The sequence below is a fragment of the Panthera onca genome, chromosome F1 (assembly GCF_046562875.1).
Source record: "Panthera onca isolate mPanOnc1 chromosome F1, mPanOnc1 haplotype 2, whole genome shotgun sequence".
Lineage (NCBI taxonomy): Eukaryota > Metazoa > Chordata > Mammalia > Carnivora > Felidae > Panthera > Panthera onca.
Window position 1 is genome coordinate 34,280,439 of NC_138355.1, and position 13,844 is coordinate 34,294,282.

Below are 13,844 nucleotides of genomic sequence, written 5' to 3' on the forward strand. Positions count from 1 at the left end.
CTCAGTAGTGTTTTACTATTTAAAAAATATATTCTTCAGATAAAATAAAAATAGAAATGATTGACCCTCAGAAATATGTGTTTTTAAATGAGGGTTAGGACCAGACATAGAGATAATGCCTGTAAGATTGCACTGAGTTTTCCATTCATGTGTTTTTTTAAGCAGCTGCTTGGCAGTCAGCTCTCTTAATCTTTCATCATCTATTAAAAAGACAAATTGAAATAATCTTTTAATAGAAAAGGAAAGTTCAGAATAGCTTCAGACAGCCACTGTGGCAATGTCAGCCAAGCCAAGGCTTGAAGGCAAAGGTCTTCCAAATAGAATTAGTTGCACTAATAAAGACTGCTGTTTTGCAATAGTTTTATCCAGTCAATAATACCCTGTGGTGTCTAGATCTCAAAGGTAGGGGCAATTGTCATATTGATCACACAATAGTGAAGAAATTTTTTTTCTTTTGGAGAGAAACAATTTCTTTTTATAACCAAAGCAAAGTAGTTTATAGTTTATCTTACCTTAGTTAAAATTTTTATTCTAGATGTTTAGGAAAAATAAATTCTAGAAAGTTATATACCCTAAAACTAGTTTTACTTGTATTTTACCATTTTCTTCTCTATGTTTTGGTATTTTGTGTCTTATTTTCTTTAGTATTCATATTCACTGTTTAGTGTTTTGTTCCATATAAACACAAAACAGGCCTTTGTATCTGTTTTAATATGTGATCCATACACATATCAAAATTAAGTTGTGTCTGATTAAGGGTTAGTATTTTTTTGTTTATTGTGTGATTTAATATATATTAAACTGAACTCTGATGATTTTTCCCAACCATTTTGTTATAAAACTTTTTAAGCATCCACAAAAGCTGAATGTTGTAGTTAATATCCACTAGCTGAGTGCTTGCTTCGGCAGCACATATACCACTAGCTGGCCAAATAGATTCTGTAATTAACATTTTGCTATATTTACTTTATCCTGTCTTTTTCTACCTTTCTATCCATCCATTAGTCCATCTTCTTTTTTTTAATGCACTCAAAGTAAGTTACAGACATCAGTATATACTTTACTCCTAATCATTTCAGCATGTACATCATTGGTAACTTGTTAAAATGTGTTTCCTTACATAAATACTCTGTTCCTTTACCAATAGGTTACTTAAACATTATTATTATTTTACCTAATTTTTGTTTAAACCCTTTTTTTGATAGTTTATTTTTTGAAAAAGTGGGAGGGAGAGCATGAGCATGGAAGGGGCAGAAAAGAGAGGGAGAGAGAGAATCCCAGTCAGGCCCCATGCTCAGCGTGGAGCCCAACGTGGGCCTTGATCTCATGACCATGAGATTATAACCTGACCTGAAATCAAGAATTGGATTCTCAACCAACTGAGCCACCCAGGTGCCCTTTCTTTTCTTTCTTTTCTTTTTTTTAAACCTATTTTTATGGGTATTTTTCCCCTTCAGAATATTATCAAAAAAATTTTTTTAACTCAAAGGTCAGCTTTTAGCTATTTGATATACACAAGTAAAATATCATTAATTCTTAATGCACATTTAGTCTTATGTTTAAGTTTTATTTTTTTAGAGATCTCTTAAATACTTCAAACAAAGGACAGACTATCACACAAGTCTGGCTATCTGTACTCTCTGGGAAGATTCATCTCTCAATTCTTGCTCTAACTCCATGCGGGGAATAAAAGCAGCATGCAGAGGACCAAAGTGAACAGAACTTTCTTACTGCCTCTCACAATAGCAGTTACCTGTTGTACCTACCAAAGGGTGGACAGCTTTATTGCTTTATTTGTATAGAACTCCTGCTAAAATGGGAGGAGTTTGTGTTAAATAAAAACAGCAACTGACAATCGTGTGACACTAAAATGCTTAATTTGGGACCTTATTCCAGTATTTATTAATTTTTTTTTTTTACTTTTACTTTTTTTTTTTTTTTTTTTACTTTTGTGGTGTGATACCTTAGCTTCTGACTTTTTGATAGGCCAGTTCTTATGACTGATAAAATATAAATTAGACTTTGATAGTAAGTAATTGTATTGAATGCTTGAATGGTGCATGTCCAATAAATAATAGTGCTCTGTTATTTGTTAATTTGTTTGAGATTCAGCCATTTTATAATATATTAGGAAATGCTTGGTTTCATCCTAAATGAAGATGATACACTAAATGATACATCCTTATATCATATAAAACAGTAACAACCAAAGTTCATCTGTTTTCTTAAAGCAAAAGATACATCAGTATGCTTTACTTATACTATATTATTTGCTGTAAATAATGTAAAAATTGATCTAATTTTAAGTGTTTTTGTTTTGTTTTGTTTTGTCCTCAGAGAGCAAGTCAAAAGGCCTCCAGTGGATAATAGATACAACTATAGCTTATCCCAAAGCTGAACCCATAGATATTCAAACCTGGATCCTTGGATACAGGAAACCAACAGTCACACATGTACATTACAGGTACGAGTTTTGTGTTAGTACTCAGCATATATCCAACTTAAAGTATTATCTCAAGCAGTGTTTTAAAATTAAATTTTTAATCAATAGTGAAAATAGTTGGCTCAAAATCATTCTTATGCTGAATTTTTAATATGAAAATATCATTTGAAGTAGTTATTTTCACTGAGTGATAAAAGTCTCTCAAAATGGTATTCTAGAGGCACTATGATTACTTGATGGCCTGACACTCTGAGCAAGGGTGATAAGGGCAAACATCAAACATAAATATATACTCATTTGGGCAAAGCAGATTTGTATGAATAGAAATGAAATTTGTTTTTAAGTCATTAAATCACATAAGATTTTCCAAATGATTAAATTGAGAATTTAGCTGAAACTTATACTTTAAAATTTTTAGTATTTTAATATTTAACATTTTAACATGTTCATTTGCATAAACAACAGCAAAAACATTTATTGAATATTGCAGCTTCTTGAGATTTTTAAAAGTAGATTGCTTTTTAAAAAAGAGTATCATGCAAATATGTGTAGGTATTTATATCAAAGCATGATGCTGATGAGGCTTGGATAGATTTGACCGCTTTATAAGCCATTTATCTTTACTGTATTTCCTGGCCAAAGATCTCACTCAACCCATGGCAGCTAAGTTACAAACTGAGCAGTTGGTCCACTGAAAGATCACAATTGCCACAAAAGCCCTCAATTCAAGCGGAAAACTACTCAAATTACATACTCACTGCAAGTAGATAGGTACATGTTTTCATATAGATAAACCATCATAGTTTTACACATAGAAGTACAAATTTGGAATAATTTGAAACTAAAATTTTAAAACTTAAAATTAAATGTTACAATTTGCGTTTTTGGTGTGTAAGAGAGGACTATAAAATTACAGTTGAGTCCACTGAGTGACTTAACGTTGCCAAATTATGAAGTTCATGTGTAAGATAAGAAGTAATTCTTGAGAACTGTACTGACTACATTTCACATGTGTTGTCCATTTTACTTACAGAGCACTTACTATATATAAGGCAGTGTGCCAGGCCCTGAAAGAATTTCTCCAGGAACGGTTTTATTTTCATATAGAAGAGGCTTATCTAGCCTTCAATAAACTTTTAAATTGTAATCTATAAATGAAGCTCAATTCTGATGCCCAAGCAAAAATACATGACTGTTGGGTGTATGTTCTGGACATGTGTAGATTGTATTTGAGTCAGATATATGTAGATCTTCCTAGCACATCATACCCAAAAGGAACTGAGACAAGGAAGAAAACATTAATTACAGAGTCATTCTATTATAGTTCACCCTGCTTTCTTTTTTAACCAGTAAGTAGAAAACAGTTTTATTTTATGGATTAAAATATGAATGGAATAATAAGGGATCTTAGAAATTCAAGAAATGTCAATTTTTAGCAAAATTATTTTACCAGAAGTAAGTGCAAGGTCCTGAAATTCACTTGAAGCAGGAGTTCTTAACTGTGGGTCTCATGGATGAACCTGAGAACTTTTCTTTTTTGCCTTCAAAATCAGATGTTGTTTTAATTTTTTGTATTTATTTATTTTGAGAGAGAGAGACAGTTAGATCAAGTGAGGGGGGAGGGGCAGAGAGAGGGGGAGAGAGAGAATTCCAAGCAGGCTCCACACTGTCAGCACAGAGCCTGACGCAGGGCTCAAACTCGAACTGTGAGTTCATGACCTAAGCTGAAACCAAAAGTGGGACACCCAACCAACTGAGTCACCCAGGCGCCCTAGATGTTGTTTTAATTAAAAAAAAAATTTTTGAGTATACTTGACAGACATACAGTGTTACGTTAGCTCCCGGTATATACCACGGTGATCCAGCTTCTCTCTACATTATCCTCACCACAAGTGCAGCTACCATCTGACCTCAGAGAATTTTGAATTTTTCAACTCCTTCTCTATACAAAATGTTCAAGATGTGTGCAGTTTTCTGCAGAGAAGCTTCACAGATTTCAGTCTAGTCTCAATATAGATTACGGGTTTAAAAAAAGATTAATGACCCCTGATTTAGAGATCAAAACCAAATAGTAAATAGAAGAGGTGGGATGGTTAGTTTGATACAGAAAAATACTTCTGTTGATAAAAGTGAAGCTTCTCAGAAGTATATTTGACTATAGAAATTTTATTACCGACATAGAAATAATAAAGAAAATTCTAAAATATTAGATTAGCAGAGATGAAATCATGATACAGAACCATATCCTGAAATAGTAATTACAATACACATCATGCCCAGTTATTTATTTATACACACACACACACACACACACACACACACACACACACACACCCTAGGAGTCTCGTGACAGGTAAAAAGATATACTGTTGGGTTGTTTTTTTTTTTTATGTTTATTTATATTTGAGAGAGAGAGACAGTATGTGAGCTGGGGAGGGGCAGAGAGAAATGGAGACAAAATCTGGAGCAGGCTTTGAGCTATCAGCACATGACCACACTGTCAGCACAGAGCCAGACATGGGGCTAAAACTCACAAACTGTGAGATCATGACCTGAGCCAAAGTCAGACGCTTAACCAACCGAGCCACCCAGACACCCTGAGAGATACACTGTTCTTTACAGAAATTTACTAAAAAAAATTTATTGTCTAACCAGTGTTAGGAAAAGGGAAGGACTTAAGTTCAGATGGGAAAGAGAGGGGAAGTGAAAGGGGCAAGAAAGAGTGAGGTGTCTTGGCATCAGGATAGTTTTGAGATTTGCAAGAAGCTTGTGAGAAGGGATGTGGGCCATGTCTGTGGCAGCTGCCAGGGACAAATCTCTATCACCCACGGGTTGACTAGGTCTCCGCCTGTATTGTTCAAGGCCATCTGGACACCCTGGGAGATAGGGAAAGAAAGATTGGCTTTTTGTTTTGGTTGGGGTTTTGGGGGGGAGTTGTCCCCCCCGCCTCCAGTTTTCTCAATTCTAAAATAAACTGTTTATTGTTTATCATGGAGTTTTCCTGGCGGGAATAACACCATAGAAATTAAAATAAATTTAAACAAACATGGTACTCCTTACTCATTTTTTTTTTCCTGTTCTCAGAAAGATTGGTTTTTGTTCCAACACTCCAGTTGTTTGGTTATATTTTAAAAGTTTTAAACAAGGATGAGATGTTTCCAGTTAGAATAAGAGACTTAAAATGCGACATTGGAAATCACGTATTTACAAATGTGAATAATGTAAATAACTGAAGTTAAATCTTTCTCTTTTACTGTGGGGTGGTTGGCAAGAAAAACTAAACAGCGCTGACTACTTAAAGCAGGGAACAGGTGCCTAGAGAGATGGAAAAGGTGCTCAGGAAACTGTATAGGCAGATTTTAAAATTATTAGTTAATGTACTTTTTCCCTGAAATTTAGCATAATTTTTCCAGAACTTTTCTATTAAGCCATATGTACAAGCCAATTTTGTTTCATATCATTTAGAAAGTATTTATTTTCTTCCTAGCTCCAGCTGACTTTTTCTTTTAATAAAGCACCACATCAGTCTTAGAGAATTTAATTGAAATGATTACTTGAGATTATGGTGTAGCTGGGCAAGTTGGTACCATTGCTAGTTTTTTTCAGTGTGATCTAGGGTATACATGTGAGAGTCAAAAATAATTATTCCATTCTGCTCAGCATTTATCAGATGCCACTTAGAGTATTGAGTGTATTTTAATTGCTCTATTTTAAAAGAAATAATACGGCTGGTAGAAAGTTATGAAAATACCTAATACTGTATATATAAATCCTACAACACGACTACCACTTAAAAGACCATTTTAGATCAAATCAAAGCAAATTTGGGGTTGGTAATAATTAAATGAAACATAATTCCAAGAGAAACTACCAGTTGAAAATATAAATAGGTTAAGGAAAACTTTAACCATCAGTAACCACTAAGTCTGTAATAAGTTTCTGTATTTATGAGGTACTTTTACCACATTTTAGGTATATTTCATGGAGGACAGCAACTGTCCTTTCCCGTGTGATACATCTGTGCCTCTGGGTGACTGGGGTAGTCTTAGAACACTGTAACATTCCTGACCATCAGAATTTACTTGTCATCATTGATTGTCATCACTTAGTTAACATTAATCAGTAGTTGGGCCACTTTTTATTTCTTTGATACATTTCTTTTCTTGGAAATTATTATCAAGGCTGCCAGGTAAATTCTGCTGCCTCGTCTATACCTCATTGGAATATACAGGTGTAGGGAGATTTCTGAGCAAAAAAAGGCATTTTGGGGGTCGCATGGCTGGTTCAGTCAGAGGGGCACTTGACTCCATCTCAGGGTCATGAGTTTGAGCCCCACGTTGATTTAGAGATTACTTAAGTAAATAAAACTTTTTTTTTTTAACGTTTATTTATTTTTGAGACAGAGAGAGACAGAGCATGAGCAGGGGAGGGGCAGAGAGAGAGGGAGACACAGAATCTGAAACAGGCTCCAGGCTCTGAGCGGTCAGCACAGAGCCCGACGCGGGGCTTGAGCTCACTGACCGCGAGATCATGAGCTGAGCCAAAGTTGGCCGCTTAACCGACTGAGCCACCCAGGCACCCCGAAACTTTTTTTAAAAAAGGCATTTTCTCCTTCAGAGTGATTCCAGTCATAATGTATTAGTAAAACCAAATACTTAGAAAACATTTAGTCTTTATTTAAATAAGAAAAGACTATCTAGATTACCAGAATGTACGGCAGAACATTCTTCTAGGTTTTAAGTTTCTGTATTGATGCTTAGGAAAAAGCATAAGAGTGCAATAGCTTATTTTAAATGTTCTGAAATAAACTATTTTTTTCCCAAGAGCAGTTTTCTACATTGTCCATTCACTTCTTCTTGGGTTTATATGTAAACTTTTAGGATTTCTGGAAGAGACAAACCCTAAACATGTATGTTACTATATGTTATAAAATACTTTCCTAAAATACCACATAAATGAGAAAGTACAAATTTGTGACATGGTTATATGTTAGATCCCATCTTACAAATAGTGTTGTTATCTGTCAGAAGTCAAACTTTTAAGGCAAATGTTTGGAGCTAATTCCTTAGAAAATTTGCAGTAAGTGGTAACTAATTACCCAGACCATTTTGCTAATTAAACCCAATGCACACGTAGCTCCTCAGGCAAACCATCGTAGGACCTTACTGGCTAGAGGTTGCCCCAGCTTCAGTGAGTGCATTGTTTAAGCACCAAATGATATACTGATTAAAAAGTTTTTTAAAAACCATAAAGCACCTTACAAATGCAAAGTGCCATTATTAAGGTATATAACGTGTATGGACTATTGTCAAATCCAGTGTTAGTAAATTAGTGTTCCTTCCCCATCTAAGCCACTTATTATTTTAAGAGAAAAGAGGTCCTTTCTTATTCCTTACTTTCCAGTATTATGTATTATTTAACCAGGGGAATATTTTTTATTAGTATGCATACAACCACATTATTGATCTTTTTCAAAAGTAATGCTTGTTTTAAAAAAGGAACTAAGGCTTAATTATGAGAAACATTTGAGGGAACATTTTTTCCTCCCACTTTCCCTTTTATGTTATTACTGTCACACTGGAAGACAGCTTATTCCTATTAAAGAAGTAATTGGCACAGTGTGCTGCCGTTAAGAACTTAATAGGAAAATTAAACATGATTAGATTTTAACTACAGGGATTGAATGTTTATAAGGATAAAAGCAAAAGTAATCTATATCCTTAATATAAATGTCTTCACTCCAAAAATAAGACATTGAGTTAGAGAAAATGATCCTCTTGTGCAGAAGTAGTTTATATTTTTATTTTAAAAATTTTAAAAGGTGTTGCTTTCACGTCTTATTTGATTGGAATTTTGGTTACTTTGGAGAAGACATCCAATTAAGGACTTTGAGCAGGAACTTACTTTTGGTTTTGGAGGGAGGGAATTCATTCAGAAAATGATTATTTGACTAATTAATATTTTTTAAGAAAATATGTTCACTAGGGGTGCCTGGCTGGTTCAGTCAGTAGAGCCTGCAACTCTTGATCTCAGGGTTGTGAGTTCAAGCTCCACACTGTGTGTAAAGATTACTTAAAAACGAAATCTTGCCATTATTTCCCTTTCCAGTTCCATACCCCTTCTCTCCCACTATCAAAGCCACTACTGTAATTTGTGTGTAACCTTCCTGTCCTAATGTTATTACACAGAGACATTTATAACATATAATGTTCTGTATGTTATTAAAAATGTATACAATCATATGTAGTTTATCATTTTACAACATGTATTTTTTCCACTCTGTATTATTTCCTAGATCTTTTTGTTTTTACATTTATGGTTCCCTTTCATTTATTTGAACTGTTAACACGCTATTCTGTTCCCATGATATGATTGTCACACATCATCTGTTCATTCTCCTACTGCTGGATACTTGTTTCTTCAGTATTTTTGCTACTATAATAAACAATGTTGAATGAACATTTTTATACCTCTTTCACTAAGCATGTACTTGTGAGAGTTAAAGTAGGATGTGTCTCCGCCCAGCGGTAGAAGTGCCAGATCATAGGGTATGCACATTTTTACCTTTATTGCGTAGAGTCAAATAGCTCTCAAAGTGGTGACATCAGATTACAATCTCATTAGCAGTATAGAGATCACCTCTTCCAGTATATATGTCAAAGTCATCACCTTTAACTTTTTCAAGTGTGATACACTTGAAATGTTATATATTATTTAGCCCTCAGGTTTCATACGTATGAAATACGTATATAATCCTGCAATCTGATAGTACAATCCACTGCCATGAAACAAAGATTAGGGTGAAGCTAACATCTTTAAGCATTCAATCGCTGTTAGAAATCTTACTGGTTTGCTCATGGCTGTCTGTCTTCCACATCTAGAACTGAACCCCCGTGAGAGCAGATACTTCATCTGTCTTGTTTCACAATTCCCAGAGCAATGCTGGCATACAGTAGAAATGCAATACTTATGAATGTATGAAGGCTAAAGTTTATGCTGTCTAGACATGCACTGTCCAGTTATAGCAGCCACTAGCCACATGTGACTGTTGAGCCCCTAAAATGTGGCTAGTCTGATTTGAGATGTTTTTTAAGTGTAAAATACACACTGAATTTCAACAACTAGGAGGAAAAAGGAATCTGAAATATCTCATTAATGATTTTTGTTGATGACATGTTGAAATGATAATATTTTAGATTGGGAGGGTTAAAGGAGTACATTTCTCTAATGCTGTTAGATGCCTTCTGTTATGTACTTTGTAAAACATTAAAATTATTTTCAGAAATAAAAGTTTGCAACTATGGGAAATATTTCATAGAGGGAAGATGCTGTTCCAGCATGCTCCCATAAAATTCCCTTTTTATATTTCCCTTTAATATTTGTTTTTATGTATGTTTTTAATGTAGCTGTAGCTGTAATAGGCATAAAAGTTATTTGTATGCTACTTTTTCATAGAGCATTTTAATGAACATTGTACCCATACTTCCTATGTACTAGGTGTTACGATTATAAATTTTGTAAGTATTTTAAAATATTGTTATAAAGTCTTTACATTTTTAGTGCCTTTCCAAAATCCTACATAGTATATACATTTAATGACCCATTTCCCTATTAGTCATAGACTTGTCAGATTTTATTCTTGACTTTTAATAATGCCATGCTGAATATATTAGTACTTACTTATAGCTCCCTCCACCCCATGTTTTAGATTCCTTTTATAGTAGATATTTTTAACCTGTTATTTCTGATGTTAGCTTGGAGAGTATTATTAAAGTTACATCTGAATGGGGAAAGTGATTGTCAGAGAGATGAGGGAAAAGTGTATGAGAAAAATTACCGACATACAAAAACAGTATATTATTTTGGTAATTTTATGCATAAACCTAATATATTTGTGATTCTGGTTTTCCTTTCTGTTTTTTTTCCTTACTTCCTAAAACAACAAAATTTAAAAATCACAAGTTTTTATAAGTTTTATAAGTTAGAGGCTATAATTTCAGAAATAGTTTTTCTCTCTAAAACTTTTCTTATGGAAAATATCAAACCTATAAATTCAGCCCAGGTACCTATCCTGCTCTTATGGGGAATGTTGTTTTCCCTATGCTATTTCCCAGAACCCGCTGGAATATTTTGAAGCAAGTCTCAAATATCCTATCATTTCATTTGTAAATATTTCATTACATATTCTCTAAAATATAAGAGTTCTTTTGTAAAAAAAAATTACATAGTATCATACCTAAAAGTGTTAATAACAGTTCCTTAATACCATCAGATATCTAGACAATTGTCAATTTTTCTGAATTATCTCATAAGTGATTTTTTATTTTTTATTTATTTATTTATTTATTTATTTATTTATTTTAACGTTTATTTATTTTTGAGACAGAGAGAGAGACAAAGCATGAACAGGGGAGGGTCAGAGAGAGAGGGAGACACAGAATCTGAAACAGGCTCCGGGCTCTGAGTTGTCAGCACAGAGCCCGACACGGGCTCGAACTCACAGACTGTGAGATCATGACCCGAGCTGAAGTCGGATGCTGAACCGACTGAGCCACCCAGGCGCCCCTCAGAAGTGATTTTTTAAAAACAGTTTGGATTCAATTAGATTATAATTGGTCAATATATCTCTTATGTTTCTTTTTATTTACTGATTCCCCCTCTCTTTCTTTTTTCTTGTCCTTGTAGTTTATTTTTGAGGGTACCAGATTATTTGCCCTGCAGGCTGGCTACAATTTTTATTTTGCTGATTGTATCCTGTGTATTTCTCTGTCCCTTCTGTTTCCTGTTAATTGGGGGGTAGGGACTAAAACTTCATCAGATTGAAGTTTGAATTTGCTTGATAAGAAATGCTTCATAAATAGTGATACTTATTTCCATCAGGATGCATAAAATGTCTGGTTGTCAGAAATGATTTTTGAATGCTTTTATTAGCTAAAAAACTTCAAAAAAAAATACATCCAATGCTTTCAGGAAAAAATTATACTTCCTCATTCCATCCCTTTAACCCCGTGATGTTAGGAACTTCAATTTAGAATTGGGGCCTCTTCTGGCATGTAACACATAACAAGTATCAATTTTGCCTAAAATACCCTCCTAGTAATCTTATATGAAGGTTCATAGCCTTGTATTATTTCATGAACCATTAAAAAGGGTTTTTCCCTGTGTCCCAAACTATAAAGGTGTTGGAAATGTTCTAAACTTAATTGAACAATGAACTATATATCATCCACTGGGATGACTGGTAGTTGTTTTAGTCAGGATTTCTTCAGGGAAATAGAACCAAGAGGATATACAGAGTGATCTGTAAGATGAGGTTCAATTTAGGAATGGCTTTCATGACTGTGGAGTCAGAGCAGTCCCATAATCTGTTGTCTGCAAGCTGAAGAACCACCAAATCAAGTGGAAAATTCTGTCTGAGTCCCGAGGTCTGCGAAAGGGAGGGCAGGAGAGGCTGATGGTGTAAGTACCTATCTGAGTCTGAAAGCCCAAGAAGCAGGACCACTAATGTCTCTAGGTCGGGAAAAGACAGCTAAGCTCAAGCAGAGAGAGCAGACTCACCCTTCTTCCACTTTGTTCTATTCAGACCTTCAATGGATTGTGTGATGCCCATCTGCATTGATGGGGGCATCAATCAAATCTTCTTTACTAAATCTACTGATTCAAATGTTAATCTCTTCTAGACACACCCAGAAATAATGTTTACCAGCTATCTGGGCATTCCTTATCCTGGTCAAGTTGACATGTAAAGTTAACCATCACAAAAGTCTACGTAGAAAACCCAAGAGACTTGAGTTGACCATCTGTTTATAGAGTTCAGTAATCTTCATATAAAATCACTACAGAAAAATCATTGGTATCCCTTATCTTGGCAATAAATAGGAAATACAATTTTTTAAAAACATACTCTTCCCAGAAGCAAGACTATAAAGTACCTAGCAATAAAACTTAACGAAAAAATGTATAATGTTTATTTTTTATGAAGAAAAAATATAAAACTTCATTGAAGAACATAAAAGACCTGAATAAATGGAAAGAGAGACTGTGCTCATAGAGGGGAAGACTCAAAATTACAAAGATGTCAGTTCTCCCAAATTAATCAATAAATTTAACATAATTACAGTTACAAGAGGGTTTTTCTGGAAACTTGACAAGATTGTTCTAAAGTTCATTTGAGAGAGCAGAGATAACGGAACATAGCTAAGGTAGTTCGAAGACGAAAGAAACAGAGGAATACTTCCTACCAGATGTCAGGGTTTAATGTAATTATGAGGGCAGGGCCAGATCAATGGAAAGATTTAAAAATCCAGACTTATTTTGGAACTTCTATATGATTTAGTAAGTATCACTTATCAGAGGAACATGAACAGATTATTCAACAAATGAAGTGGTTTGAGACCATTGGTTTTATATCACATATAGTGACCTACCATGGAGTTGCTATTCAACTGTGGACAGACAACGCCTCTGGTGGGGAGGGATCTTTCTTCTCATTATAGTATTTGAAGTTTTTTTTTACAACGTGAGTGTATTAATTCTTCAATTTAAAACCTAATCAAAAAAAGAAATTGCCTGTAGAATTTAGGATTTTGGTCTAATAGTCCTTTGCATAATTTCAACGAACGCATTTTCATCAGGTAGTTATAAGTATTTAATAAGTTCACATGTAAAATAAATATCATTTAGGGCACTTGGGTGGCTCAGTCAGTTAAGCATCCAACTTCGGCTCAGGTCATGATCTCACAGTTTGTGAGTTTGAGCCCTGCTTTGGCTTTTGTGTCTCTTTTTCTGTGTTTCCCCCGCTCACACTCTGTCTCTCCCTCTCTCTCTCAAAAATAAATAAACATTTAAATAAGTTAAAATATATATATATAATTTAATAGATGCTAAATAGATTTTACCCCTTTAAATCCGGCATATTGAAATACTCGTATAGTCTAGATTTTCATATTCTAGTGCTTTATCCGTAATTTAAAAGTGAACTTTAAGAGGCTTAAATTTCTATAATATATTTTTGGTGTAAAAGTTGGAAGAAAGTAGGATAAAATTAATATGGTGAAAATCAGTCATTTAACATAATGGGGACCAAATTCCAGGTCACCTTTTCCCAGTAACTGTAAGTCTAAAGTAGTTCACGCCTAAGTGATACACACTTAGGTACTAATGATGCACCCTTAGAGGTTTACCACCCTCTGCCCCAGCCCCCAAATTACCCATCTGGGAGTGAGGTGATAAGAGTGCCTCTTGAGCTAAAATTAGGCTTTCTTTTTTCCTAGCAGAAGGAAATAGTGTCTTGTCTTTAGTTTTTCTTTTTTTTTTTTTTTTTTTTTACATTTTTTCTTAATGTTTATTTATATTTGAGAGAGAGACAGAGTGCGATCTGGGGAGGGGCAGAAAGAGGGGG

The 13,844-nt window shown here is 34.3% G+C and overlaps 1 protein-coding gene across 7 annotated transcripts in view; it reads left to right on the forward strand.

Annotated features, from left to right (window-relative positions):
• Positions 1 to 13,844, forward strand: part of LPGAT1 (lysophosphatidylglycerol acyltransferase 1) — a 110,509-nt gene that overhangs the window by 79,692 nt on the left and 16,973 nt on the right. For 6 of the 7 annotated variants that reach the window (XM_060643898.3, XM_060643901.3, XM_060643900.3 and 3 more), the window contains one exon: positions 2,338 to 2,464. In XM_060643898.3, the coding sequence (XP_060499881.3) occupies positions 2,338 to 2,464 (127 nt within the window). Of the gene's footprint in view, positions 1 to 2,337; positions 2,465 to 3,476; positions 10,704 to 13,844 lie in introns of those variants that run through there. The other variant, XM_078441294.2, reaches the window with a different exon arrangement.